This window comes from Rattus norvegicus, chromosome 3 (genome assembly GCF_021556685.1).
Source record: "Rattus norvegicus strain SHRSP/BbbUtx chromosome 3, alternate assembly SHRSP_T2T, whole genome shotgun sequence".
NCBI lineage: Eukaryota > Metazoa > Chordata > Mammalia > Rodentia > Muridae > Rattus > Rattus norvegicus.
Window position 1 is genome coordinate 116,465,340 of NC_141536.1, and position 27,895 is coordinate 116,493,234.

Here is a 27,895-nt window from a genome sequence, read left to right on the forward strand (position 1 = left end):
TGCTTGCCCATATTAGAAGCCCTGCCCAGGAATGTTGGTACAGCTATATTTCTCAAGGTATCTGGTTACCACCTGAGATAGTAGATGATGCTCTTTGACCTTGTGCTGCCTAGTCCTATGTCAACTTGACACAAGATAGAGTCATCTGAAAGGAGAGAGTTTCAACTGAGAAAATGCCTCCAATGAGATAGGGAAAACCTGAAGGACCTTTTCTTAACTATTGATTGCTGTAGGAAGGTCCAGCTCATTGTGATTGGGGCCACCCTAGGCTACTGATCCTGGGATCTTTAGGAAAGCAAACCGAACAAGCCACTGGAAGCAAGCCAGTGAGCAGCAATCTTCCATGGTGTCTGTATCAACTCCTGCCTCCAGGTTCCGGCCCTGACTTCCCTCAGCAATGACCCGAGAGCTATAAGATGAAATAAACCTTTTTGGTCATGGTGTTTAGTCACAGTAATAGAAAACCTAGTTAAAATAGACCCTGAAAGGGATTTGAGCATCAAAATGGCAGAAGAGTCTAAGAAGCTGATGGAACACACATGTGAGGCTGGGCCACGCCCTCGTGTGTGTATCGCTGTGTCTGATCTGCAGCCGTGTTCCTCACCTCTCCCCTCTGCACTAAAAATGGTCTGTGGCTAATTGCTCTGCTTAAGGAAAATGTCTGCTTATGGAGGAATTTAGCAAACTCTACTAAACAAGCTTAATATAGCCAATCAAAATATGTCACTCTGGGTTGCTATGTGGGGGTGAGGAAGCAGGCAAGGGGACAGAAGTGGTGTAAAATGCTCTGCTTAACTGAACCGAAGCTCCGTTTTTGGGTTGACGTTGCCTAGGCCTGTTATATTCATGCAGTGAAGTTGCTTCCTAGCTTCCAGCCTTGTGTCCTTCTCTTGGTCATTTCCAACATCACCACGGTTCTAGGAAGTGTCACACAAGACTAAAAAAAAGCTGGAAGACTCTACAGATGACATCATTTAAAACAGAATGGAGGCCTGGGGAAAGAGTTAGCCAAAGGCTAGGAGAGCAAGCACAGGTGAAAAACAGTTTTAATTCAGAGAGGGCTGTCAGCATAGCTGAGCACAAGGCCCTGTAGAGTTTCCCAAGGACTTGACTCTGTTCTGAGATGCGTGGTCAAACTCCCCAGCTGTGAAGCTCTGCAGGTGGCTTTACAATAACCTGTGGGATCCAGAGCAGCTGAGATGTGTCCAGCTGTTATTTATGAATGGGGTTGATTCAGCTCTCGCCTTGACTGGACAGTAGCTAGAACTGGGAGGTGGCAAAGGAAAGGAAGGTTCAAAGTTCTAGGTCATTCCCTCCCATAACCCGCAAGCAAGCAAGTCCAGAAGAAGAGCCTGGCCTAGTTTTGTGGCACCAGAACCCTGGCTCAATCCCTGGTACACTGCTCTATAGATGGTACCCATCATAGTCTCCCTCCCTGTCATCAGGGGTGACTCTAAACCACGCTTTACTCTCCCCTGTGCCACAGACACATGACCAGTGGCCTGCTTAACTGCATTTGTGTGTCACAGACATGTCACATCTTACCCATCCAAAACTGACTCCTGATCATTGCTCATGCATGATTCTCTCTTCAGTAAACACAAGTAATTCTGTAGTCCCACGAGAGAGGTCAGTACCTAGAAGCTGTCTCTGCGTGCTCTTTGTCTCCCACTCCGATATTTCTTCCCCAGTATTCCCTGGACTCCCAACATAGAGTCTAACTACTTCTTACCATGTTCTGAGCTACCAATACATCATCTGAAATGACCCAATATTCCTACTATCTTAGTACTCTGTATGGGCATATCTGTGTGTCCATGGAAGGTGTCCTGGGGACACTGAAACTTTTCATACCAAACTGTCTCTTCCACTTATCACTAAGAATTAGATCCATACATCACAGAATTGACCTGTTACTTTCTCGGCACAGGTATAACCCTGATTCTTTGCTTCACCTAGGGTCCTCCTGTGAACAGTGTGGAACTTCCATAGGAAGCCATCTTTTATTAACTAGGCACTGTCTTGGGTTCTGTCAGAAATCATTCTTAAGGAGTAAGAGAGGTACGTCTACCAGACTCCAACAAGACTTGGTCACTGTGGAGACTCCTCATGGATGACACCTTACGACTGCCTTATGCAACACATATCCATTACTGATCTTTGGAAGGTATGCTGTAGCACCCAGTAGGCAGCCGCAGCCTCACTTCAGACCAGGAGTTTTTGAACAAAAAAGAGCCACAGTTCTCCAATCACTTTCAGAGAACGGCTAAAAGCTACATTCAAAGAACCCTGATGATAATGAATATGCTAATATGATTTCTACCGGGTCCCTACACACTTTCAAAGAAATGCTTTTGACCTTCCACATGGATTCAAAGCTTCCATTGAAGTCCAAGGGGGGTTTGGGTTTAAATAACATGAAAGTTTTTACATAAATGGATACAACAAGGGAGTTGTGAATTAAAAGTGAATTTCACATTGTCCCCAAAAGCTCTGACCTTGAGTGAGACACACAGGTCCTAATTGGTTGCCAGTGGACCTTCTGGCCAGGCAGCTGTTACCTTTGGGTAGAGTGAGCCAGGAAGCATTAAGTGGGAGTCCTTTTTGCATGACAAGTGAGCTCTGGAAAGGTGGGTTCAAATGCCAGCCCTGCCACTTATAGCCTGAGTGAGCTCATGTCTAAAAGGATTAGTGATTCCTCACTGGCAATCTGTAGTCAAGAGGGGCTAGGCATCGAACCAATCTCAGAGCATCAAAGGGATGGAAAACCACCCACCCCATCTCACCCATCCTCCTGGTCTCCTAAGTTTCAGCCTTTCCTCCACTCCGTCTGCACCTACTGAGGAGGCTCTCAGGGAAAGGCTCTAACAGGCCTGAGCAAGCAAAGACCCAAACAAGACAAACATGGCAAACATTGCCTTTATTCCCTTTCCCCTTTGCTTAAACCATTAGATTCTCTTCCTAAAGCTAGTCACCAAGGTCTGTTTCTTCATTTGGCCACTGACACATTCCTGATCACTAAGGTCTAACAATCAAGATATCAAGGTGCAGCAATCAAAATTCATTATTTTGACTAACCTAGCTAAAATACCCAACCAGAGCTCGGCCAACATGTCCCAGCTCATTCTAACATACCTACCCGTTCCCCTGCTCTTAAAATTGATGCCTGCAAAACTATTTGCTGTTCTTTCGGCCTGATTCAGATCCAGCCACTTTGTCTCTTGCTGATGAAAGGATCTCTTTGCATTTGGTCTGTGCTTTGGAAGTTGGTGTTTGGGTGTGGTCTGTGTGTAATCCAGAGCACCTCACAGTAAGAGGGTCCCTTCACCTAGGATTCAGCTGTGAACAAACTGTTGGATGGGAACTGCCATATCGGTGGGGGGACCTGGATCTAAACCAGGAATAACCAAGAATCTCTAAGAGGCATAAGTGTGTGAGAAGAGGTGAAGAGAGCAAAACCTTCACCCCATGCAGACCTGAATCCTTGCCTCACCATTCTCTGGTGCTTTGGATGGCATTATTCTCATATGTTCAAGGAGGCCCACACAGGCCATCCTTTCATTCATGGAGCAAAAGTTTATGAAACTGTAGCCCATGTCTAGCACTGTTCTGAATGCTATAAAACCCACAATGAACAGAGCAGACAAAAATCCTTGCCCTCGGAAGTTTAAACAGTACAGTCTTCCCTTGGTAACCATGGGGAACTGGTTCTAGGATCCTTAATATAGAAGTCCCTGGGAGAGCAAGTCCCTTATGTAAAATGGCCTAGAGTATGTATAACCTACATGCTCCAATCTCCTTTAAATCATCTCTAGATTAATTACACTGATTGATAACAATACCTAATAACAATAAGTTGCTACATTGTTTAGAGAATAATGACAAATAATGAAAATAATATAAGATTTCACTTTGTTCTATTTTTGTTGTTGTTGTTGTTGTTGTTGTTGGTGGTGGTGGTGGTGGTGGTGGTGGTGGTGGTGGTGGTTTTGGTTTTGAAGACAGAGTTTCTCTATGTAATAGCCCTGACTGTACTGGAACTCACTTTGTAGACAAGGCTGATTTCGAACTCACAGAGTTCTACCTCTGAAGTATTAGAATTAAGGGCATGCACCACCATGCCTGACTGCTTTGTCCTGTTTTTTGAGACAAGGTCTTGCTATGTAACCCAGGTTGAACTTGAATTCTCTGTTTGGTCTTGTACTCCTAGTGACCCTCTTACCTCAGCCTCTGGAGTAGTCAGATTACAGGAACGAGGCATCATAACCAGCCACAAAATGAAATGGTTTGTTTTTAAAATAATTTTTATCATGAGGGGTTGGTTGAATCCATGGATGTGGAACCTAGAGATATAAATCACCAACATGAAGATGAAGGAGGAGGAGGAAGAGGAGGAGGAGGAAGAAGAAGAGGAGGAGGAGGAAGAAGAAGAGGAGGAGGAAGGAAAGGAGGAAGAAGCAAGGGAGGGGAGTGGGGAATGATGTGGCAAAAATGGTGGGAAAGTTTATGTTAGGTGGTCAGGGAAGTCCATGGGGGAGTTAGTCATGTGGTTTTCGGAGGAAGAACATTTCCCAACCAGAGCAAAGAGTGAGCACAAAGCTTCTGTTTGGGGGCTGGGCCTGGCTTCAGACAGGGTTAGAGACTCAAGGGCACACAGCCAAAGCAGCAGACACTTGTCCAGCTCTATGCTAGTGCTCAACAGGGCACAGCTTTTACTTACTTGTAGCATTTAAAATCATATCAGGGTTCTGGTAGGCTCTGTGGCCACTTTTAATTTCTTTTCTCCCTTCTTTCCTGAGTGACAACAAGCAAGGCTAAGCCTCAAGTCCCTAACCACTAGGGCTCTGTGCCTCCAATCCCAGAGCAGACAAAGTCAACAGGAATATGTAATGCGTGTGCAGGTACAGTCGGGGAGACGGTGAGTACTGAATAAGCACTGTTAAAGAATGCTCACAGTATCTTGTACGTCTCTTTTCCTTTATAGTCTTACAAATTAGATGCCTTGGAAATGCAGTGCCCACCGCCAAGATGGACCTTCCTTTTGAGTGGAAGCGAACATCTACTAAACAGCTTCATCTCCTTTAAGACAGGTACTTAATTAAACTGCCTGGCTCTGGTATGGGCAGGCAGAGCTGAATGGAAAGGGGTAGGCCAAAATATGGCATATTTCCTTCCAAACGGAACCAACCTCCTCTCTCCCAGGATCCTTCCATAGACCCAGCGAATCTGCCAGCCTGGCCCTTAACAGGCCATAGTCACTCAAGCAACCTCCTCTCCTTTATTTACTCCTCCCATGTCCTTCCAAGGACACAGCTCAAACACCAACAGCTCCTCCATGAAGCCTTTTCCAATGCCCTCCCCCCCCCAAACAAAGTATTCCCTCACCTAAGTTCTTGCAGAACTTTACACATCACATGACTGGAGCACCCATAACATTTCACTCCAGTTTTGTGAAGCCTGCTGTTTCATGAAATCCTTGTAACACAAAACCCTTGTTTAATTGATTCCTTAAAAAATAATGTTTTTATTCATTCTTTAAGAATTTCATGGAATATATCTTGATCTTATTCATCCCTCTCTCCCAACATTATTCATTTCCTCTCAACCTCCCTACATATCCAACTTTATGTTCCCTTCCCAACCCCCATCAAGTCCAGTTGTGTTGGTCACCTATTCTTTTGCTTCACAGTGTGGTCGATGCAACAGGTGTTATAAACCACTAAAGAATACTGACTCCCTTTCTCTCAGAAGCAATCAAATGTGTGTTCTCCTCAGGTAGGGGTGACCACCTGCCCTCCTCCATATTGGATTTTGACCTGGTTTGAGCTTCTAGAGATCATATGCATGCTGTCCGGATCTTTTTTTTTAAGGCTTCTATCCAGCCTATTGGGTTTTTGACTGATGAGAATTAGTCCACCCCTAGACGCATCAGCCTTAGGTGCCAGAGTCAGGCAGAGCACTACCACGAGAGGGTCTCACTCCTCTCTGTTGTTTGCAGGAATTTCCTGAATGGGCATGTATGAAATTGCTGCAACTAAGCTTTCAGAGCAGCATTAGACCATTTGTTTACTGCGGGAGGTCTCTGAGACCTCCACGACCCAAAGAGTGACTATCTGTGGGAGGCAAGAAGGCAGTTGGATTCAGCACAATGTCAGGAGTCTGACCCTGACTGGTTTATTTTAGGCATATTCAAGCCCAGCACAATTTGGTGAAAACTTTCCTCCTGATAATTAACTACCACGTGCACAGTAACATGTACACAAGTCTCTTTGAGGAACAAAGTAAGCTAAATAAAGATTGGATGTGACTACATTGAAACTCTTTGTAAAGTCTATGCAACATCTTCCACAAAGATAGATTCTATAGGTTGACTGAGACAAGTAAGTCAGTGAAAAGGGGAAGGGTCCAGTGTGATCTCCTGACACATATATATCACGCTAGAATGCTTGTCCCTCCCCAGCCTTCTGGGGAGATGACGGGTATCACATTCCTTCCTTTTAAGGAACAACCGTGGGCCGACTTTCCATGTTTCTCTAATACCTATCTGTGAGTACAAGGCCCTCCATGCCTCCAACATCTCCCCATATTTTTATTTTTTAAAGACAAAGTTGGGGCTGTAGTAGAGGCTAAGGTTGTATACACCACTTGAACTGTTATAAAGAAGCACAGCAGAACTATAATACCTAGCAGAGGACCAAGGAAAGAGGAAAGCCATCTTAACCAGAATGGACACTCGAAGGTCACTTGAGAGATTGTGTTTATCTCTTTATGTAGATCATTAATTTGACCATCGATAGTATGAGAGACATCTATCACATTAGTGCAACACAAACCATGAAATTGTTGACAACCAAGATTATGATTGAGCAGCAAGTAATATATAATATTGGCTCTAGTTTGTGAAATTGTGGTTCTCGATTCACCCATTTCTTGGCTAATTTCTACTAATAGGCTTGCTGTAATGTTAGTAGTCTTATTAACCATACAGGCCACTTTTGAAAGTTTTCCTTGCTTTCTTGTCATCGCTCCTGGTACTAGTAATTAAAAAACAGAAACAAACAAACAAACAAACAAAAAACCCTATAAGAACAACCCCTATTATGGCAAAATGACATTATACTGTCTCCTCTTAGGGCTATGCCTTTCTGACTCCTGACAGAAGGCATTTGGATTCTATAGCAGCAAGCTGAGAAATAACATGTAATACAGTCAGTAAACATTACAGCATCATTTGGGGGTCGGTAATATCGTGTCCTTGTATTCTTCCCAAGGTCTTGACTTGACGATTTAAAGTCTTACTATCTCCCTAAGCCAATGCTGTCCTAGTCAGACGCTCTGGAGCAGGAGCCATCTGGGACTTCGTTCGTTATCTGGAAAGACTTAAGCCTAACCTCACCCTGATGTTAGAAGAACAATTGATCCTTTCCATTGATTAGTATCTAGATATTTTCATTTTACAAAATTTAACATTAGACTAGGTTTCCTTTAGGGCAAAATGTTTTGAGGCAGCAAAAGCAGCATTATCATCTAAAATGGAAAAAATAAAGTCAGCATGGCTAAGTGTAGCATAGTTTGTCATGAGTTAGGTGGGTGTATAACCCCCCTTTTAAAAATGTCATTTAAGTACTTAATGGTAATGTTCCACAGTAGCTTGACTCTATGGATTTTAAGAAATCTCAGTAACACGATTAATATTCCATAGATTGCAAAATTCCTTAAAGCATTTGCTAATATAAGCTGGACCATTATCAGTGTTTGGTTGGAATAGGAGTCCTGGAAAAGAAAGGTATAGTCAATATTTGCCAAATGGCATTAGATTTTAATACTTGAGGATTAATTACGCCAGCAGAGGGCAGTGGGGTGAAAGAGGAGGAAGGGCAGGTTGGAAGAGTACGTTGTGCTCACTCACGAGCTAAGAAGGCGTTTCTTGTAATGACTTTGCATTTTGATGAAGTTCGTGAGATTTTTGAGTGGCCTGCACAAGAAGCACTGGGGGGCAAGGAGGCCGCAGCACATCGGCTTGAGCATTAGTGGACGCTAACAGACATGAGAAATTAGAAGGAGCGGGATTACGAGTTACGGGGAAAAGGTTGAGTTCGTTATCATATAGATGTCTGAAGGGAAAGAAATAATTGTGAAATAAGATTAGTAGGTCTTGGGCTTATGTCTTGCAAGTTTCTAAAAGAGAGACCATTTGAGCACAATATGCAGAGTCAGTTACAGTGTTTGTTTATTTATTTATTTATTTATTTATTTATTTATTTATTTATTTTAAGTACACTGTAACTGTCTTCAGACACACCAGAAGAGGGCATCAGATCTCATTACGGATGGTTGTGAGCCACCATGTGGTTGCTGGGATTTGAACTCAGGACCTCTGGAAGAACAGTCAGTGCTCTTAACCTCTGAGCCATCTCTCCAGCCCAGTTACAGTGTTTAATGGCTGAGAAGCATCCAGAAAAAGCTGAGTGACTGTAGTGAGTGCAGATAGCCAGAGTGGACACAATCTTTGTGTGTGTGTGTGTGTGTGTGTGTGTGTGTGTGTGTGTGTGTGTGTGATTTGTACATAAAACATAACCTCCTTGTACCTTTGAAGAGTCATCTGTAAAAGCATTAAAATGGATCTCTATGAGATTTACTAGTTGTGACTTTAGGTAATACTCAAGAGTATCTTCGAAAATAACTTAAAAGGGGATCTTTAGGATAATGACTGTTTATGTGTCCTGAGTAACATATAAATGCTACCTGCCAATTACCATCAGTGTGGAACAAATAATCATCCTGAATTTTATGGAGTGGCACAGTGATTTCTGTGGTCTCTTTACTGGTAAATTGCTAAAGACCCGTCCTTCCCATCATCATGAAGTCTATATTTTCTTGTAAGCAAGGAGTTACAGATAATTATAACATAATCTCCATAATACCATTACCTCCTTGTTAGATAATTCCAGTAGGCAAAGATAAGGAAGGAAGGATAAATAATTGATAAGGAAGTAAGGAACTAGCTCTACAGGCTACCTCTTTAGTGGCAGCATTAATTAATACGCAAATAACTCACTCTGCTTTGGTATTGCGTTTCTTACAAAGTTTGCCCAGAGTCTCTGGAAAGCTCCGTTAAAGAGCAGAGCTAAAGCCGTCGTGCTGATAGGCTGACAGGACCTGCCTGATTCATATGGCCCCATTTTGTTGTTGCTGTTGTTGTTGGTGTTGTTGTTGTTGTTGTTGCTGTTCACTGAGGAAACATTGCTTGGGATGTTCTAAGCAGAGAGGATGATGGCAAATTTGTTGATATATAATAACATCCTAAATAATTTTTACTTTATCTGGAACTCTGTTTAAATTTTGCTCTTAGTTTATCTAACACTAAAGTCAAGCTCTCTAAGTATTGATTAGCTGAGCAGGAGAGCTCATATTATATTGGTCATATAATGAATGACCAGCACCTTGGGACATTTAATCAGCCCCAGATTGAGTGCTGTATGTGTACAGCATGGACAACTAGTGGGGGCTGTTTTTCGTCCCTGTGGTAAAACTTTCCACTGATATTGGGTCACTGGCTGTTGATTGTTTAGAAATAGAATGTGAAACGTTCCTTATTATCAGGATATAAAGGAATAGAGAAAAGGCTGTCTTTTAAGTCAAATATAACAATATAATGTCCTTGAGGACTCCTAGTAGGAGGGGGAACACTTGCTGGAGGACCCCAATTGCTCTGATAGTAACATGCTTGCCCCTAAGATCATATAACAGTGGAAATTTATTGTTTGTGAGTTACAAAAGTAGGGAAATTCCAGGGGCCCACTAAAGGTTCAATATCCTGGTTGTGATTGCTCCTGCACTAGAAGTTGGGCCTGTTTTAACTTTTCCCCATGAAGGGGTCTTTGATTTATCCATACTGGGTCATCAAAGACCCATTGTACTTCTGAAAGCTGTGTGGATGGCCCCTTGAGCAATGACCCCAATTAGGGGCATTATAGGCTTTTGTATTATAATTATCAGATGAGTCATTGCAGCAATGGTCACCACTGCTTGCATTTGTTGTAATATGTGTCTCTTCCCCACTGAAATAGGAAGGTCCTAGGAAGAATTTTAGTCGGTCCAATTTAAGACTTTTGTACTTTTTAAAGAATACTGTTGTCCTCCAACACCTTGTAAAGGGGTGGTTGTGGACATTGGCCAGTATGGGGGCCCTTGTTCTTGATAATAACTGAATGATCTGTCCCAGGATCTAGCATGCTTCTAAAGGCAGAGTTTCCTATGGATAATGTCAACATAGGATGACCATCCTCAGATAAAGGTCTTGTTCATAAAGCTAAGGGATTTAATCTCCTTGCACTGGACCCTATTTTCTTCCTGAGTCTGTTTTTTAGTCTGGTTCATTTTTGATTGGGTAAATTTCGCCTTTGATCCTGGGGTTGGGGATTTTTCCCTTGGAAGTTTAAAGGATTGTCAAATTGTATTGAAGTTCCTTAGGCCATTGTTTTCCTCTTTGACATCATGGGCAAAGGCAAGCTGGATTACTAGTTTTTTGGTTTTTTGCACCAATTTTTTAGTGTCCTTTATTCTCACATTCAAAGCAAGGTCTCTTTTGAAACTTTTTTTTGAATAGCTGCTGCAATGAGAAGAGCTGCCAGCATCTTGAGCGACTGTTGCCCAAGTGGAAGACTCACCATGTCTTGCTGGTGCTGTGACAGCTCTACACTGTTTGGCAGTTCCATCAAACTCCAGCTTCCCAACCAGGATATCTACAGCTTCCCCATGAGTTATTTCTGGGTATAGTGCTCTCCTAACTTGAATAGAAACTTAGGCCAAGGATCATTGACCCCCTATTTTAGAATGACCGGAGGACCCATGGTTTATCCATGATCAGGAATAGTTCTCTGGACTTGCAGTGCACAAAAGTGTACTTGGTCAAAACACTGGGCCAAACCATTCATCTGTGTTAGAGTATTACTGTATTAGTCCACTCCCCCAAAGCATGTCTGAACTAATAAGGACATTATTTCAATGATTTCTTTCTGTTCATCACATTCATCATAATATTTTGCTTTCCACATTAAGTATTATCCTGGGGCTAAGGAAGCCTTACATGCTTACTTATTGTCCCAAGGAGTGACAATATCCCTTCTTGAATATTCCCATATCATATCAGTAAATAGAGCATGCATGCCATTGGCAGCAATGTATTTTCTGAAATTCTTTAAAAAACTCAAAAGTAAATTGGTAATGTTGACACACATTTGGGTCTTGAGGATTTAAAATTACAGACATTAGAGGAGCTGGCATAGTAAGAGGTTCTCTCCAATCATTTTCTTGTTGATTATGTCTCTCATCTTCTCTAAGTAGTCTCTGAAAGGGAGGCAGCATAGACAAAATTTCTGAATCAGACTGATGAGAATGAATATTGTTTTACTTGGATATAAATTTGGGGCATTTGAAAGGGGAGGTAGCATAAGTATCTAAATCAGTCTCATTAAATGTAGGAGCTGTAGCCCCTTGCCGAGATGTACCCAGAGGATCTTCCTCTTTATGGTCCTCCTGGAGGGGATCCAAGCAGTGCATCACTGTAGTTGAAGATAATTGACAGGGATTTTATCCCCCTTTCATGGTCTCTTTTCACATTAGCTCCTATGCGTCTCCAATTGGCAACATCGATGGGTCCTTGTTCAGGAAACCAAGGATTGAATTTTACGGTCACTCGTATGAAGTCTCAGAGCTTTTGCTCTGAATATTTTGCTAACAGATGTCTCAATAATTGTATAAAATGCTTTGCTCAGAAAACTGAGAAGAGCTCATGTTATTTCACCTTCTCTTACGGTGGAGGCTCCTTGGGTGAGAAGACTGCACTCCTGCCTTCCACTCCCACTTAAAGAAAAATTTTCTTACCTTCTCCAAATTGTAAGGTCTGTGCACCACCCACGTGGGTCCAGAGCAGTGATGATATGTGGGAGGTAAGAGGGCAGTTCTGTTCAGCATGACAGTAGCCAGTGTTAGTTCAAACTGAAAGTCTGACCCCCAAGTGATTTATTTTAAGTATATTTAAGCACAGTAGAATTTGGTGAAAATTTTCTCAGTGATAATTAGATCAATCCAGGGTGAAACAATAACGCTTACATAAATTTTCTTGAGGACTAAAGTAAGCTAAAAGAAGATCAGATATGATTATCTCAAAAGTCTTTCTAAAGTACGTGTGACACTTTTCATAAAGATGGGTTCTATAAATGGATCAGAAAAAGCAAAAACCAACAAAACAAACAAAGTTATGATAAGGATCTGGTGTGGTCCCCAGCCACACGGATAGTGCAAGTGACACCAGGCTAGAATGCACATTAGCTCCAGCCTTTTGGGTGGATAACAGGTATAGCATTCCTTCCCTCAAAGGAATAACCCCACTTGCTAACATTTCAAGCTCTCCAAGTACTTATCTGTGAATCGGACCTCTGTGCTGCCTACAGTTTACTATGGCACTTAGAATTGGAATTGTTGTTTTTGATTGTTTTTTTCTATTAATCTATCTTTTAAAATAGAAACTAAGATAAAATAAAATGGATTTTTAAAATCTATTTCCTAGGAATAGGAGGAAGAAGGCAGACGATGTTTCCTGGGATATTTAAGCATCAGTGCTTCAGCGAATCTTAGAAATCTCAGTGGAATCTTAGTCATGCAATATGGGAGCAGTCTAAATCTATATTTTTGTTAGATTTCTAGATTCCTGGGTATGGTGGTCGGCATGAGAGTGGTCTCCTCAGACTCATATATTTGAACACTTAGTCCCCTCTTGATGAAACTGTTAGGAAAGGATTAGAAGGTGTGGTCTTGTTGGAGGAGGTGTGTCACTGGGGGGTGAAAGTTGAGGTTTCAAAAGCCCAAACCATTCCCAGGTAGTTCTCTCTCTCTCTCTCTCTCTCTCTCTCTCTCTCTCTCTCTCTCTCTCTCCCTCCCTCCCTCCCTCCCTCCTTCCCTCCCCCTATCCCTCCCTTTCTCCCTCCTTCTCTCCTTCTCTCTCTCCCTCCCTGCCCCCATCTCTGCCTTGTGCTTGCAGATGTTAGCTTTTAGCTCTGCCCCAGCACCATGCCTGCTTGCCTGCCACCATGCTTCCCATGACCGTCATGGACTCCAGCCCTCTGGAGCAACTGTGAGCCCCCACTTAAATGCTTTCTTTTATAAATTGTCTTGGTCATGATGCTTTGTAACAGCAATAGAACAGTGGCTAATCACTGGACCTCTAGAATCTTTCTTAAAAGATTTCAATCTTACAATCAGACCAAATTAAACTCAAAATCTAGAAGGGTCCCAGGAGCCTCTCCATTTCTTGACTTCTGCATCCCCATGTTCCCGCTCTAGAGGGCCTTTCCTGCCTTCTTATCTACAACGTGCCCTGGCCAGTGACACTTCCTGCTGCTCCGTGTTCATTTGTCCCAACTACTCGTTACCGAGCACGAAGTATATATTTTTTTCTTTATTTGCTTGCTGCCTATCTCCCATACACATTACATTAAAGTCAAGAACTTTTGTTGTTCACTGTTTTAAAAATTCTTAAAATAGCCCTGGCAAGGAATAATAGCTAAAACCAATCGCCCATTCATGCAACAAATATTTATTGCACACCTACTTCATGTTGGTCCCTTAGAGATGATCTTGTCTCAGAATGGGAGAAAGGTCTCATTTTGAAGGCCAAATACAATTGATAACAGATAATTGGAGCTCTGTGTTAAAAAGCATTCTTTCAGAGAACCCAAAGTGCATGTGGAAAAGTGATTACCGATGTCAGGCAAGAACTGAGAAAGAAAGCGGCCACATCTCCTAGGGCTCCTGGTTTTATATCAAAGAAAATTGAGCTCCAGAAAGAGATGGGGTACCTGGAGTTCAGACAGCATAGGAATCCCCATCATTCTGTCTGTGCCTTTGTGGATGGAAGGCCAATAGCAGGAGACCGGAAAAATGAAGTCTATTCCCAATTAAGGAATGTTCACAAGCATGTTCCAGGAATCCCTAACGGCTAGTCTTGGAAAGGTGTCTACCACAGAGCCAAGTGCCCCATGACCAAAACCTTTGACCAGGATGGAACCTTAATCAGCCAGGGCTGCCTATATTTGCATGGCCATGATTTATATAGACCTTATTTGCAAGAGGTTGGAAAACTGGAAATGACGTGTGCTAACCTCTCAGACTGCACACCAGCCAGCCTGGGCTATATTCCTTTGCATGCTAGGAAACTGCACACACAAAACTCATCCTAACCAAAAGTGCTTCTCTAAAACAGAGACATTGCCTCTAATATTATATATAGGCAGGAATCTAACTGCTCCTCAGACTGCTGTCCTCTTGCAGTCTACCCAATAAACGATTTCCCCTAGTGTAGCGTAGATGGTGAATTCACTGGCCGCCTGTGTCTGTCAAACCCTTCTCTGCTATCACAGAGTGTGCATCCTGTTGACTATACTGTTTAGTCTCTCTTTATCAGACCGGAGCTAGAGGCCGCCTCTGCATGCCTTCCTCTACCCTGATTAGTCTTCAGGTTCTTCCTCTTTACCGGACCTTTGAGGGGGTTAAAAGGATGTAGAAGTCCCTGGCCCTGAACCAAGCCTGGAACCCAATTCTGTCTGAACTCACAAGCCAGTTATTTTTAAAAACCCAAAGAGAAAAGGAAGAAAAAAAAAAAAAACCCTGACTGTTCCAGTCACTGTACCAGCCAGCTGAGAGAATAGAGATTTGAAAGGAACAAAGGGTTTCCTCAAACATGCAGATCAAGGGCTTGGCTTATGTGGAAACCAGTAACCTACCACTGTGTGCTTTATGACAGAGCCCTGAGAGGCAGCAGCCTCAGGTCCTGCCTCATTCCTGGCAGGGGCCTGGGGAAGCTAGGGACACACTCCTCCCATGCTCTGAGGTCAGAAGCTGACATCTGGGCTCTAAGAGCTGCAAAGTTCCCGTCATTGTGGCACCTGCAGCTCCAAGCCAACCTCACAGATGAGTTCCAGTGTCTACCTGTTCAGTGTCTTGATTAGACCCAGAGCTAAAGCACGGATGGCCACTCTCCTGTTCTTCCTGTTACCACCCCTCCCCTTTTGCCCCTGACATTGCCTTTTGACTTAAGACAGCCTTCAGAGCCTGGAAACAGGTGAACTCTAGGGCTAAGGTGGAGGGAACAGGAAGAAGGGATCACTCTGACATTCTTGGACATAGAACCAAGTCAGATTCAGTCCCTTTAGAGGTATCTCAAGCCAAGTGTGCGAGCCCTCGTTAAAGTAGAGCTATGGCAGTAATCACAATATCATTAGAAGTGTTAATGGGGAACACTTACAGCGAGCAGGAACCCTGCTGAGCACCGTGTGCAGCTTGTGCTAACCAGTGTCTCAGGACTACTGTCACCTCTGTGGAACCCAAGGGAAAACAGGTTCAGAGAAGAGCAGCAGCCCCCACAGCCTCACGCCGTGAGCCAGAGGACCCTGATCCTTGAAATCTTGGTACCAACCTAAAACACGGTAAAAATGCTGACACTTCCGTGTCAGCGGGAACTGATGCACTGCACTGCAAGGTGACAGCACGTGGTCAGTGGTCACTTTCCACCCTTGGGCCCCAGCTTCCTCATTTTTCTCAAAGGTTCCCATTTAAAAAGCATAGACCTCAAAGATATTGTCTCAGCTTAACCCAGAGAAGAAATAGATCTCCTTTCCTGGGAGGGAGGACAGGTTTAGAAAAAGGAGGAAGCGGGGAGGGATGGAGGGAGGGAAGGGAACCCATGAAGCCAGAGCATTTCCCCTTTCTCAGGGCCAGACTTGGTTTACTCAGCCAGGCCTTCCCTTAGCCCTCAGGGATCGGCCAGTTTGTTCCTGCTGAACTCTCAGCCTCCCAACTCTTGCCAAAAGCTGAGCCTGGTCCCAGCACTCCAGCTGTATTCCTGGCCCAGGTATCCATGTAGACTTTTCCTTAGTTTATTTGCTTCAGCTCTAAGCTTCCTCTGAATGGCTACCTTGTTCCTTTCAAACCAAACCCCAAGTCTCTTCATACCCTTCATGAGTTCCTAGCCTCATTATAGCAGGGGTTCAACTGCGTGCCCCGGCTCAGCTCCCTGTTCTCTGCTTCCCTTTGAACAGGACCCAGGACAAACCAGACTTTCCACTCTTTGTTCCTTCTTCAACTTCTCTCCTTGCCTCTTCCTTCTTTTCTTTAAGCTCCAAAGCCGCTCCTTCCCTTTGGTCTTTCGGATCTCGTCTGTAGCACCTCCCTCAGTGCCAGAGCGTGGCCCATGCCCGTGCATTTCTCCTGTGCCAGTTTGCTTTATCGAGCTAGGAAAACTCCTTGGTCTGGTTCCTTTGTGGAAGCATCAAGTTAACACGCACAGGAACAGGATGAATTGACACAGAAGCTCTGGATAACAGCCTAAGGTTTATAACAACCAAGGGTATATGCAATTAAGGAACAGCCACTTTCAAAACAGTAGGGAAAGTTCTCTGGCATCTGTTGGGCTCAGGCCTCAATTCTTCTTTCCTCTAGTGCAGCTGCTGGACAGGACTGGAAGAGGTAGAGCCGTGCTCCTGGGGTTCTTCCTGAAAACCTTGCTTACAACTTACGAGCGAGCATGCTACAAAGCCACCTGCACGTTACTGTTTATTTTGACTCTGATCTCTCTCAAGCGTGGGCTACCCACTGGGCTCTGTTAAGAAAAAGGAACAGGGCTCACAATAGGCCACAGATGCTTGTGGCCAAAGATTGTGGAAGGCATGCACAATAAGCCATGTGTGATCAACGGCAGAAGCCTGGATCTTCAGGACTGCTTTGCATCTTGGTGTGTGCAGTACCAAGTGTGTTTGGAACCAGGGCTTCCCTGAAGTTCAAGCAATATGCATGAACACCGCTGCAACCTCAGATTCGTTCCACACCAGACTCTGAATGATGTTTTGTCGTTAGACATTCAGCAACCTTTTGCTGTTGTCAAATATTTTTATTTATTTCTGTTTATTATTAATATTATTATTATTATTTAATCTGCCAGATTGTTTTTTTTACTGAACTATCACATTCTGTTATAAGATCTCACATGGGATGAAATTGCAGCTTAAGAAGTTGGGACCTGTGTAATCCCTGTGAAAATCATAAAGAAATATCAGCAATCTGACAGGCCATAGAACCACAGCTACTTATAGGTATAGGTAGAGTGTATTTCTATGGTTTATAGGACATATTTTAAATGTCTACCAACAGATGAGATCAAGCATGTTCAGTGTGGAATGGTTTTGTGTTTATTACTGACCTTTGTTTCATTCTGTGGTGTGGAATACAAAGTATCACTAATGCAAACATGGCTACCTATGTAAGACCTGGGTAAGGATGTTGCCAATAGACATTGTAACATGGAAGAAGGAAAGATCATGGTCCTCAGGCTTAGACAATGAGCTACAGGCAACTAAGAATTGCTGAGAGTGAGAGAAACAGTCTTCCCAGGGAAGAGCACGTCAGTTGGTTATCCAATACAAAATGGTTAGCTCTGACAGCTAATGCATACAAGTAACAGGATAAAGACTCATCAGATTGTATTTCTATATTAAGATATGTATATGTGTATATGCATAGATATGTAACAACCATTAAAGAAAAAGAGGGCAAGAATTAGAAAGAGAAAGGCGGTGAGAGGGAGATTAGAGGGAAGAAAGGGAAGGGAAAAGAAAAATGATGTAATTATAACCTCAAAAATAATAATGATGAAAGATTTCCTGTATAGGAACTTGGCCTTTCTATAAGGTTATTTTCATTTAAGAGAACAAGTACATGAGTATTAACTATGTTTATATATTATAAAAGTACATATTAGGTTTATGGAGAGGTCTAGGTCATACTTAACTGGCCTTGTGTGGCCACCGAAATGTTATACTTTTCAGAGAGAGCACAGCAGGACCTGAAGTTTTCTATAAAATAGTTCAATGATATACCAAATAAACTCTCATATTAACAGGCGGTGAACGCCTCCTAGGAATTTTCATTGAAATATTAACTTGAACCTTTATAGCTCTATTCTACAATAAGTGTTTCCAGCTCCTTGAAACATTTCTTGATAGTTTAACTTGGTCAAGGAGGAGGTTTTGGGGTGGGGGCAGATTGTTGGTATTTTGCTATATTTTTGAGTATTGGTTTGTGGAGGAAAAACACAAATGAATTAGAGTCCTGCCACTAGCCATTTAATAATTGTTTGCATAGTTGTTTTACTCTGATAACTTCATGACTATTGAGTAATGTGTATGATATGTGAGAGTGGTAGTTGCTACCCCAAACTGAGAGTCTCGAAAAGACAAAAATAAAAAAAGTAGGAAATACTGACTGGCGACAAGATGCAGCATTTGCTGTTATGCCCTAAACAATGAAACAAGGAAAAACAAAAAGAACATTGGGAAGACCTCCGCACCATCCGGTAACATGGCCACATGGGAGAAAATGACCCGACACAGCTGGGTCGGACTTCGTTTATTGAGAAAAGAGAAAGAACGCTCTTGGCTCCAAACTAAGGAGAGCTCCGAATTTACCCTTGTTTTAGAAGACCAGACGCATCATTGCAGGGCAAGATGGTGAACCCAGTAGCTCCAACTCTCAGAAAAGGCAGGGGGGGTCATTGCCTCTAGAGGCTAGCCTGGTCTACACAGCAAGTTTCAACCCAGTAAGTGCTACCAAGTAAGATGTCTCAGAGAATGAACCTGTAATATTGAAGAAAGTAGGGACGGGGGCGGGCGGAGAGGGCAGGCGATTAAGGGTAAGGGTTGGGAGTTGGAGGGGGTCCTGAAAAATATCAATGGACACAAAATAAAATGAAATAAAAACTACAAAAAATAAAAGCAACAACAACCAACCAGTCAAAATACTGAAATAGAAAAGAATGTGGTGGTGGTGGTTGGGGGGCCAAGGGCAAGATACTATCGGCCATGAAAACAAGTAACAAAGCAGCAAAACTAATTATCAGTAGCTCATTTAAATGTAAATGGGTTAAACTTTTTAGTCAAAAGGCACAGACTGAACACTAGTGGCTCAGTGAATAAAGTACTTGCCACACAAACACCAGGACTGGGTTAAAATCCCCAGGACCCACATAAAGCCAGACAGCAGCATGTTCTGTAATCCCAGTGTGGTGGTAAAACAGAAGTGCAGACAAGAGGAAGCTCAAGGGCTGATCGGCCTAGTGTACACGCTACCAAACACCACAAGAGACACTCTGAAAAGAAAAGGATTGGCTCAGGACCCCAAGTCCAAATCTCAGCACAAAGGAGAGTCATTTGCCCCACAGGGACAGAGGGTGGGGATCAGGGAAAAAAACAGGAGATAGAGGAAGAGAAAGACGATGGGAAAGAGGACGGGAGGAGGGGAGAAAAGGGGCAAAGGAGAGGGATAAGGGGGTTTGTCCCAGAGTGGGACAAAGAACTGCCTCTGGATAGAGACAGTTGTGGCCCATAGAAAAACGGCAGTTTATAAAGTAAAATGGGAAACCCCTTGTTAGGATGTGGTGTTTAATGTTAATCGGTGTGTAAATCAGGTAAGCCAGATGGGGCTTTTGATTGCTGGACTTTAATACTTTGGTAGCTGGATCTTGGTTGTCAGCCTCAGGATGAGGAAGTGGCCAAGCAAAGGAATAGATAGACCTTGGTAGCTAGCTATAGGAATGCAATCAAATGGTTTTTAACAAGGAAGAGGGAGGGAGGGAGGGCAAGGCCTGCCAGAACCATGCTAGCCAGAGTTCCTTCAGTAAGGACTGCCTGACATCTGAAGCTATCCTCTGATTACCATACACACACTATGACAAGCACACGTCTGCGTGCGCGCGCGCGCACACACACACACACACACACACACACACACACACACACACACAGGCGCAAACTCGCACACTCACGCCATACTTGCATAAAGACATGAACTGATGAGTGGATTTAATTACAATAAAATTCAACTATCTGGTGTCTTCAAAAGATTTTCTTTCCATCAGACATCATGCATAGAATGGCAGAGAAGCAATGGAAAAGGTGTCTCATGTAAAGGGTAACCAGGAGATATCTGGGGCGATTACGCTGCCATATAAAATGGCCTTTAAATCAATTGTGACTTTAAAAGACTAAGGAGAACATTATATATTTATTTTTAAATGTCAATTTGCCGAGAAGATGAGACACTTTTACGTCTACATGCAGCAAAAGGCAGTACGCGCCTCTAGACTGTGGGTCCCAAGGGCAGGCGCTAGGCGTGGCTCACTCTTCCTAGCCACAGCCCAGGGACTTATTTTGCTCAGTTCCCACTGTCCCCAGCAAGTGACCACAAGAAAAGCGAATAGGTAAGGTCTGGGGGTGTTTCCCGCCATCCTTAGCTCCCCTCTACGTCCACTAAGGGACTGGGCATTCCTTCTTTGCTGGTCATGCTGCAGTATGACGACGAGAACAAGGGCTCTTGGACAGGTGTGTCCAGTGTCCCCAGCCAAGCATCCCAAGGCTTTTAGGTACACCCTTGGGGATCCAAACACTCCAAGAGGCTTCACCAATGGAGTGGTGTTTCCTAGGAGGACACTAAACCCGGACAGGGTAGGGTATCAGCTGAAGGTCACACAGCAAGCTAACGGCAAAGCTAGCACTCAGACAGGCCTGAGTCTATTCTTTGCATACCCATGCCCCACCCTTATAAGACTGCCTATCCCTGGTGAGTCCTCTGTCATGGCCCCCATCCACTTCCCTTTCCACCCACCGCTTCTCTACCCTCTGTGAAGCAAGGCCTATCTCAGCCCTGTCTGTATTCCTGTCATGCTGGATGAGAATTTTACACCCTTGGCCCTTTGGGGAAGTGTGGGGAACCATGGTGGAAGGAGAGAACGAACTGAATCTGAGAAGTTGTTCTCTGACCTCTACACTCACGCCACGGCCCACACATGCCTGCACATGCAAACGTAAGTGATGATGATGATGATGATGATGACAATGATGACGACGACGACGGGTTTGGAGGGAGGAAAGGGAAGAGAGAAATGTTATAATTATATTATAGTCTCAAAAATAAAATTTAAGGAAAAAGTATCCAGAGATTTGACTTACCAAAACCCAGTCTGTCTGTCCTCACCTTCCCCCAGAAAAACTGCTCCTATTCCTGCTACTATAGACCTTTCTTTTCATAGGATGCCCATGAAATATGAGTTTTATTCTCCAAGACTAGAACACCTAGAAGACTGCATGGGAACCACCCAGTCTTAGACAACTTTAACCTCTCCAGGCTCAGGGTCCTTGTCAGTTGATAGGGATTGAGCTAAGCATTATGGAAATGTCTCTAGTTCAGTGAGGTCAAAGCTATCTTATAACTTTGCAATGAAACCCACAGAGCCTGTCAGGAAATGGCTTGTGCAAGAACACTGCTCTCTATGGTCTGTTTTTACCAAAGTTCAGGTTGTCCCCATTGTGATGTACTGAGATGTGATGGGGTCTCTAAGAGGTGTTTGGGTCGTGCAGGTCCTACTTTCCTGCGAGGGTTAGTGCTGTTCCCACAAGAAAGGGTTAGTTTCTGCTTGTTTGTTTTAAAAAAAGTTTGTTAAAAAGAAAGTGGCCTCCTTTGTCCTGTCTCTTCTGCATAATCCCTCTGTTTTAGGGTTAACACCACGGTCAAAGCAACATGGGAAGGAGAGGGTTTATCCAGCGCATATACCCTGAGTCACAGTCCATTTAGGGGAAGCTGGATCCTGGATCCTGGAGGCGGGAGCTGATGCAGAGACCATGGAGGAGTGCTGCTTACTGGCTTGCTCCTTGTCCTGCTTTCTTATAAAACCTGGGGCCATTAGCCCAGGGATGGCACCACCCACAATGGGCTGCCCCCCCAATTACTACTTAATCTCACAGAGGCATTTTCTCAGTTGAGGTTCCCTGTCTCAGATGACCCTAGCTTGGGTCAAGATGACATTAAAAACTAACCAGCATAACCCTTCTCCTCCCTTTCTTCTCCACAGACGGATCATCAAGCCCTGAGGAGAAGCCAGCAGTCTGCTCCCACGCTCCCGTCCTTCTCCTACCTTTGGAACCCTCGTGTAAATAAGCCACGTCTACAAATTGTCTCAGGTAGTCTGTTATAACGGCAGAGCTGACCAAGACAAGATCTAATGGACAATAGCTGGGCCATGCGTTTACCCCTCAGTGGGTGTTGGGCGGCTGGATGTGTGCAAAGCTGAGGTAGGTGGTTGGCAGTGCCTCTGTGGATGTGTGGACACTTCCTCAGTGTTGCTTGCTTTTGTTTCCAGTGAGTGAGGAGTGAAGAGTTGGTGTGGGGAAGCCCAGATATTTTTGTTCGAAGCCTGTTCTGAAGAAGCCTGTTCTCCACAGGGATGAAGGAGAACAGAAGACTGACTAAGAGGGTCTCACTGGGCCCGGGATGTGGTCTAGGTGATTAGAACTTGGCACTTCCTCCTATTGTCTAGCAGCAGCATGGCCAGCAGTGGAGGCTACAAAGACCGTCGGGAGAGCTTGGCTCCGGCCCAGACCGGGTGTGAGCTGCTGGCTGCCATCCCCAGACTCTCCCCACCGTGGTCTGCAGTTCTCTCGCCCTGGGCCCTGGTCACTTTCTCTTCATCCTTTTTCTGGCAGCAAGGAAGCTCCTTACTCCCAGGTAAGCTCAATCTCCTTGCTAAGGAGCCTCCTTCTCTCCTACTCAGGATACTCAGGGGATACTCAGGATAGTGAGGGTCCTATGCTCGGAGCCTGATGTGTGGCTAAAGGAAAGAAGCCCTAGAGCCAACACTGCCTAGCAACCCCTGCTAGGAAAGTAGGGATTCCCAGTCCACAGGAAGAGGTTTAGAAGAGCCACTGTCACATTTGAACCCAAGTCTTGTCCCTGACATTCAGGCCAGGCATCCTTCTGTTTCTGTCAAAAAGTCCCATAGTCCCATGGGCTGCCTCTTGATTTAGGCTTACACACACCATACTAACAAAACACAGTGTTACTACGTTGCAATGTAATAATGTATTTTAGCATAAAGCTCTAAAATCCTATTATAAACAGAACATGCTAACACAGATTTATATTTTAATTTAATTTATATTTTAATTCAACATCTTAAAGCACAATTCTTAGCAACATTCCAATCTAAAACTCCAAGGCAACCTATCCTAGCATATAGCATGACCCAGCATCTTAGTACAGTATCGTAATACATTGGAACACAGCATCTAGGCTCGTAATAAAGGAAATGAATGAGGTCTGCATTATTTGAACACAACCCTACCGCCACTCACTGAAACACTTTTCTAAAGTACCCCTTTAGGATCAGTGACTCTGGATCTGATTGGATAGGGTGGAGCAGAATCCTAGCCGTGTCAGAGCTCATGGTTTCCTTACAGACTATTCACAAAAGCGTGTGGCCCTGTACCCCATGGCTGTGAGGCTAGAGCCCTCTCCAGTTGCAGGCCTCTCAAAGGCCCAGTCAGATACACCCAGCTGCCGAACTTTACAGCAGGGATAGCCTTTCTAAAGTCCTTGACTTCCCTGCTTACTCCTCCCAGCTCCTTACCCAATGCTCCAGGCTTCTGTGAGCTGGGACTGCTTTAGGGGCAGGGTAGGTAGGAGGAGACCTGGTGTCAGCCTTAAATACAGTGACTTAGGTCTTCCTCACCATCTGGGTTTCAGGGTAAAATGGGTTGGGCTTCAAGGCAGTGTGAACTCCTGCAGGTTCTGGGGAACCATTGCCATCTCTGGGCCTTCTGGCCCACCTGTGACTTCCCAGGAATATGCAGCCTTATAATGCGTTGCCCACTCCAGCTCACTCACCCCCAGCTTGGGCTCTTCCCCCCTCCCCCCACAGCCTCGGCCATGTTCCCTCATTTCCCATGGTGTACTTAACAGCTTTAACGGGAGCTATAGGCTCCTCACCAGTGACCCCAGAGATGTTTACTGGGCTGTGGCAACCCCATTTTTATGGATCCCATTTTCAAGGTCAATTTTCTTTTCTAGGTGGGTGTTCATTCCTTCGCAACCTCACACTCCAGTTCTCAGCAAAGCTGGCACCTAGAATCACCGTTTGAAGTCCCATGGCCCCAGCACAGGACACAGCCATAAAAAAAAAAAAAAAAAAAAAGGTTACTGTCATCAGCTCCAGAAGGCCAGGACCTCTTCTATCTTGTTCCTCTGTGTCTGACAATGAGAGAGTAGGTGCTCAGGGAAGAGCTGTATAGTGATAAGCCATCCAGGCAAACACATCCTCTGCAAAGTCTTCCACATAGGGCCGGGTGTCAGCAGTGGCGTGGTGGTGGTGGCACGTACCTTTAATCCTAGCATTCAAGGGGACAGAGGCAGGCAGATCTCTGAGTTCAAGGCCTGGTCTACAGAGCAAGTTCCAAGGCAGCCAGGGCCGCACAGAGAAACTCCCATCTTAAAACTAAAATACAAACAAACAAAAAACACCCCCCCCCAAAAAAAACCCTCAACCAAACAAAAAATTCAAAACTCCCACATAGAAAAAAAATTATAAACAGCATACAAGTTTTCCTTTCCCAGGAAGCAAGTGAATTTCTTCCTGCTCTAGGGTAGGTTGTCATAAAAGGCAAAGTCCATTACCTGGGGGTGGGAAAGGGGCATTCTCTGCAGCAGTCAGAGCAGTGCATCTGGAGCAGTACACAGGGCTAGCGGTGTGGCCCAGTGTGCTCTCCAATATTTCCATGATGGAGGTTTCTTCCCGCCTGCTCAGGACCCTAACCTGTGCTAACACCCCGCTGGTGCCATCCCTCCCCAGAGCTTCTAACTCGGTGGGAATGAGCACCCTGCCTCCTGCACAGGGGTGACCTTGAGAATCAGATGCGATACCAGATGTAAGCGGCATCCGGAAACCCAAGCGCCGGCTCTGCATCCAGCATGCGCTTTGCTGTTACTCCGCAACATGTCACTCAGTCTGTACAGCTGGAATTGCCCTGCAGCTGTGCTGTCTGTCCAATGGTAGCCAGAGGCTCCGAGAGTCCAAAGTCACCTGACCTAGAACCCAGGCCAGCTTTCTCTCTCCCAAAGCCACGGAAGCAGCAAATTAAAGCTCGCACAAGTCCTAGGCCTGCCGGATCTGAGGATGCCGATCCCTGTGAAAGCCAGGTGGCCAGGAAGGACAAACAGCTTACTTTCATGACTCCTCTCACTAGCTCTCAATTGTTTGCGTCCAAGAGAGGAGGAGGTAGTGAGAAGCCAGGCCATCCAGTCGCTAGGGGTGAGCTGTACCACTGCCAGCCAATCCGGTCTGCCAGAGCTGGCGCTGGAAAGGCCCTGGCCCCATCTTGCCAGGACACTTTATCTTTGTCCCAGAACACAAAAGGAGCCTTGTCTTGGCCTCTGCAGCACCAATTCCACATGCTCCTGACTGCCCCGGCCCCTCTGCCCCTAGAATGGCGTACTTTGTCAAGTCAAAAGACTAACTTGTTTCTTTTTCATCAAAATGTGTTGACTGACCTGGCTGATTTATCTTGGGAAAATGGTGGATAGGGGAGGGGAATGAGGTGACAAGGACGAGCACAAGAGCACAATCCAAAACGCCACTGAGACTGCCACACTCAGGAGTGGGCTCTTAGCTTGTACCAAGACCAAACATGGTTGTGTATGGAGTGCAGTTTCAGGGGCTCAGGACAGTCCTGAAACTTACTAGTAGCACAGAACCACCATTAGCTATTTGAGGTGGCGGGGATCATCTTTAAAGCTAAAAAATAAAAGTTGTTTTTGAGTAGAAGCAACTTGTTATCACACCTGAGGATGAATTAGTTCTCATGAAAACCAAGAGGTGAGTCAGTAACAGGACAGAGTGAGCGTAAGTGGAGCCATTAGAGATTAAAGAGGGGACAGTAGGAGCCACGAGGTGAACTAGGCATGATGATATTCAGGACAAGCATTCAAGACAGAAAACAGCCGGCACCAAGGCTCGGGCACATGCATATATGCATGCACTTGCATAAAATATGTACATACACACCAATAAGCACATTGAAAACAGGGGCAAATGTGCACATTCATGCATACACACAGGTGCACACTCACAGGCAGGTGCACACATATATGTATCTACACAATAGGCTGTAGTGGTTCAGGGCCTCACGGAGACAGCAAAGAAGCCAACATGATCACCGTCACACTATGTGTATGCATGTGTGTGTGTACATGTGTGTTTACTTGTTTGTATGCATGTGAGTGTATGTTTATTCATATGTGCCTACAACTACATATGTTCATGTAAAGGCACATCCTTGTGCCTGTGTATGTGTTTATATGCATGTTATTCCTGTTTGTGTGTGTGCCTTGTGTATACATATGCACATGCCTACCCGCATACATGTGTATGCATGAATGTGTGCATGTGTGTGCCTGTTTTCATGTGCTTGTGTGGATGTGCATATTTATGTATATGCTGTGTGCATATGAATGTGTCTGAATGTGTGTGCATAGAAACATGTTTCCATGCATGTACATGTCTGTTGGGTGGTGATCATATGCATGTGTGTGAATGTGCATGTGTTAACACATGCTTCTGTGTCTGTGTGTCTGTGTCTGTGTGTGTTTCTGTGTCTGTGTGTGTGTCTGTGTCTGTGTGTGTGTTTCTGTGTCTCTGTCTGTGTGTCTGTGTCTCTGTGTGTTTCTGTGTCTCTGTGTGTCTGTGTCTATGTGTGTGTTTCTGTGTCTGTGTCTATGTAGCAGTGTTTAAAAAAGGCTATGTGGGACTGGATGGCTCTTGTTCATGTAATCTTATAGCAGGACTAATTCAGACCCACCAGATATATAAATAATGACACAGAGGCTTATTAGTATTTTAAAGCTTAGGTCTTAGCTGGGCCTTCCTCCCCTCCCCCAACTACTCTAGCCCGCCTAATCCTGGCCTATGCCCCACCATGTGGCCAGGTCTACCCCTCTACTCTGCTCTTGTCCATCTGTCCACCTCCAAGTAATGCTGGAGAATCCCCTATCTCTCAATTCTTTCCCCCCAATTCTTTCTCTCTGTCACGAAGTCCTGCCTTTCCTTTCCTGCCTCAGTAATTGACTGTCAGATCTGTATTAAATCAATCAGAATGTGAGGGAGGTGTGTGTCTCCAAAATACTAAGGCAGGCTGTGATCCATAGAAATAACAATACCAAAGTCCAGCCAATTCTCAGCTCTTTCCTGGTACAAAAATCAAATGTGAATAATCCAAAGACAACCTTTACACCGTGCCAGCTCCCCTTTTTAGTCCAATAAATGATGTTTTCTCTAACACCAATGAACTACATACAAAAAGAACAATTATGAGAACTACCAGGTAAGAATTACATTCTCACTGTCCAGCCCATTTGTATCTGGCAACCTTGGAGAAAGTACTCCACTATTTATCCTATCTTGGTGAGTTCAAAGCTCTATACCGAAAGCATTTTTTTATCATTATAACTTGCATTTACCAACCTAAACATATCTTTTTAGACCTTAAAACATCTTAAATCCTAAACAACTTAAGCTTCTTTGTGAGATGAAGGGGTCTGTGAAGGATAAATTTTACCCAAGTAAACAGGAAGCATAGAGCAAGCAGCTTCCAAAACTATAGAAGTGACAGGCACTGTTGGCTGCCTGGAAGTCCGCAAAGATCGCTCTGTAACACTGGGTCACCCATCTTCGTCGGCCTACAAGTTCCGAGCGTCTGACAGACTTATCTGTGAAGCAGGAATTATGTAGGACTAGCCTACCTTCCTTGTCTCAGCGAAGTTGGTCAATCGGCTACCCAGTGTCCTGCTCGTCCACAGTTTGGAGAGCAGGCTGTCAGCAGTCAAGGCAAGGACAGTTTTTGGCCCAGTGGCAACATTGCCTCATTTGATGCAAGCTCCTTACGGAAGTTCTTTCGTGTCTGTGATCTCCTTTGAAATAAAATGGTTGTGTCGCCAGGAGCTGATGTGTCTCACTGTCAGATAA

The 27,895-nt window shown here is 44.4% G+C and overlaps 2 protein-coding genes across 12 annotated transcripts in view; one reads left to right on the forward strand and one right to left on the reverse strand.

Annotated features, from left to right (window-relative positions):
• The window catches only part of LOC134486440 (uncharacterized), a 213,532-nt gene extending 185,671 nt beyond the window's left edge, over positions 1-27,861 (forward strand). The window contains exons 1-5 of one of the 9 annotated variants that reach the window (XR_015683799.1): positions 4,622-4,901; positions 4,985-5,090; positions 21,956-22,064; positions 22,326-22,608; positions 23,950-24,452. Coding sequence is in view for 1 of the 9 variants with exons in the window: in XM_087654953.1 (XP_087511079.1) it covers positions 4,985-5,090; positions 21,956-22,041 (192 nt within the window). In the remaining 8 variants the exon portion in view is untranslated. Of the gene's footprint in view, positions 1-4,621; positions 4,902-4,984; positions 5,091-20,666; positions 20,912-21,864; positions 22,176-22,243; positions 22,609-23,949 lie in introns of those variants that run through there. The other 8 variants (XR_015683797.1, XR_015683802.1, XM_087654953.1 and 5 more) reach the window with 8 other exon arrangements.
• Sirpb3 (signal-regulatory protein beta 3) overlaps positions 1-27,895 on the reverse strand; it is a 103,460-nt gene that overhangs the window by 58,622 nt on the left and 16,943 nt on the right.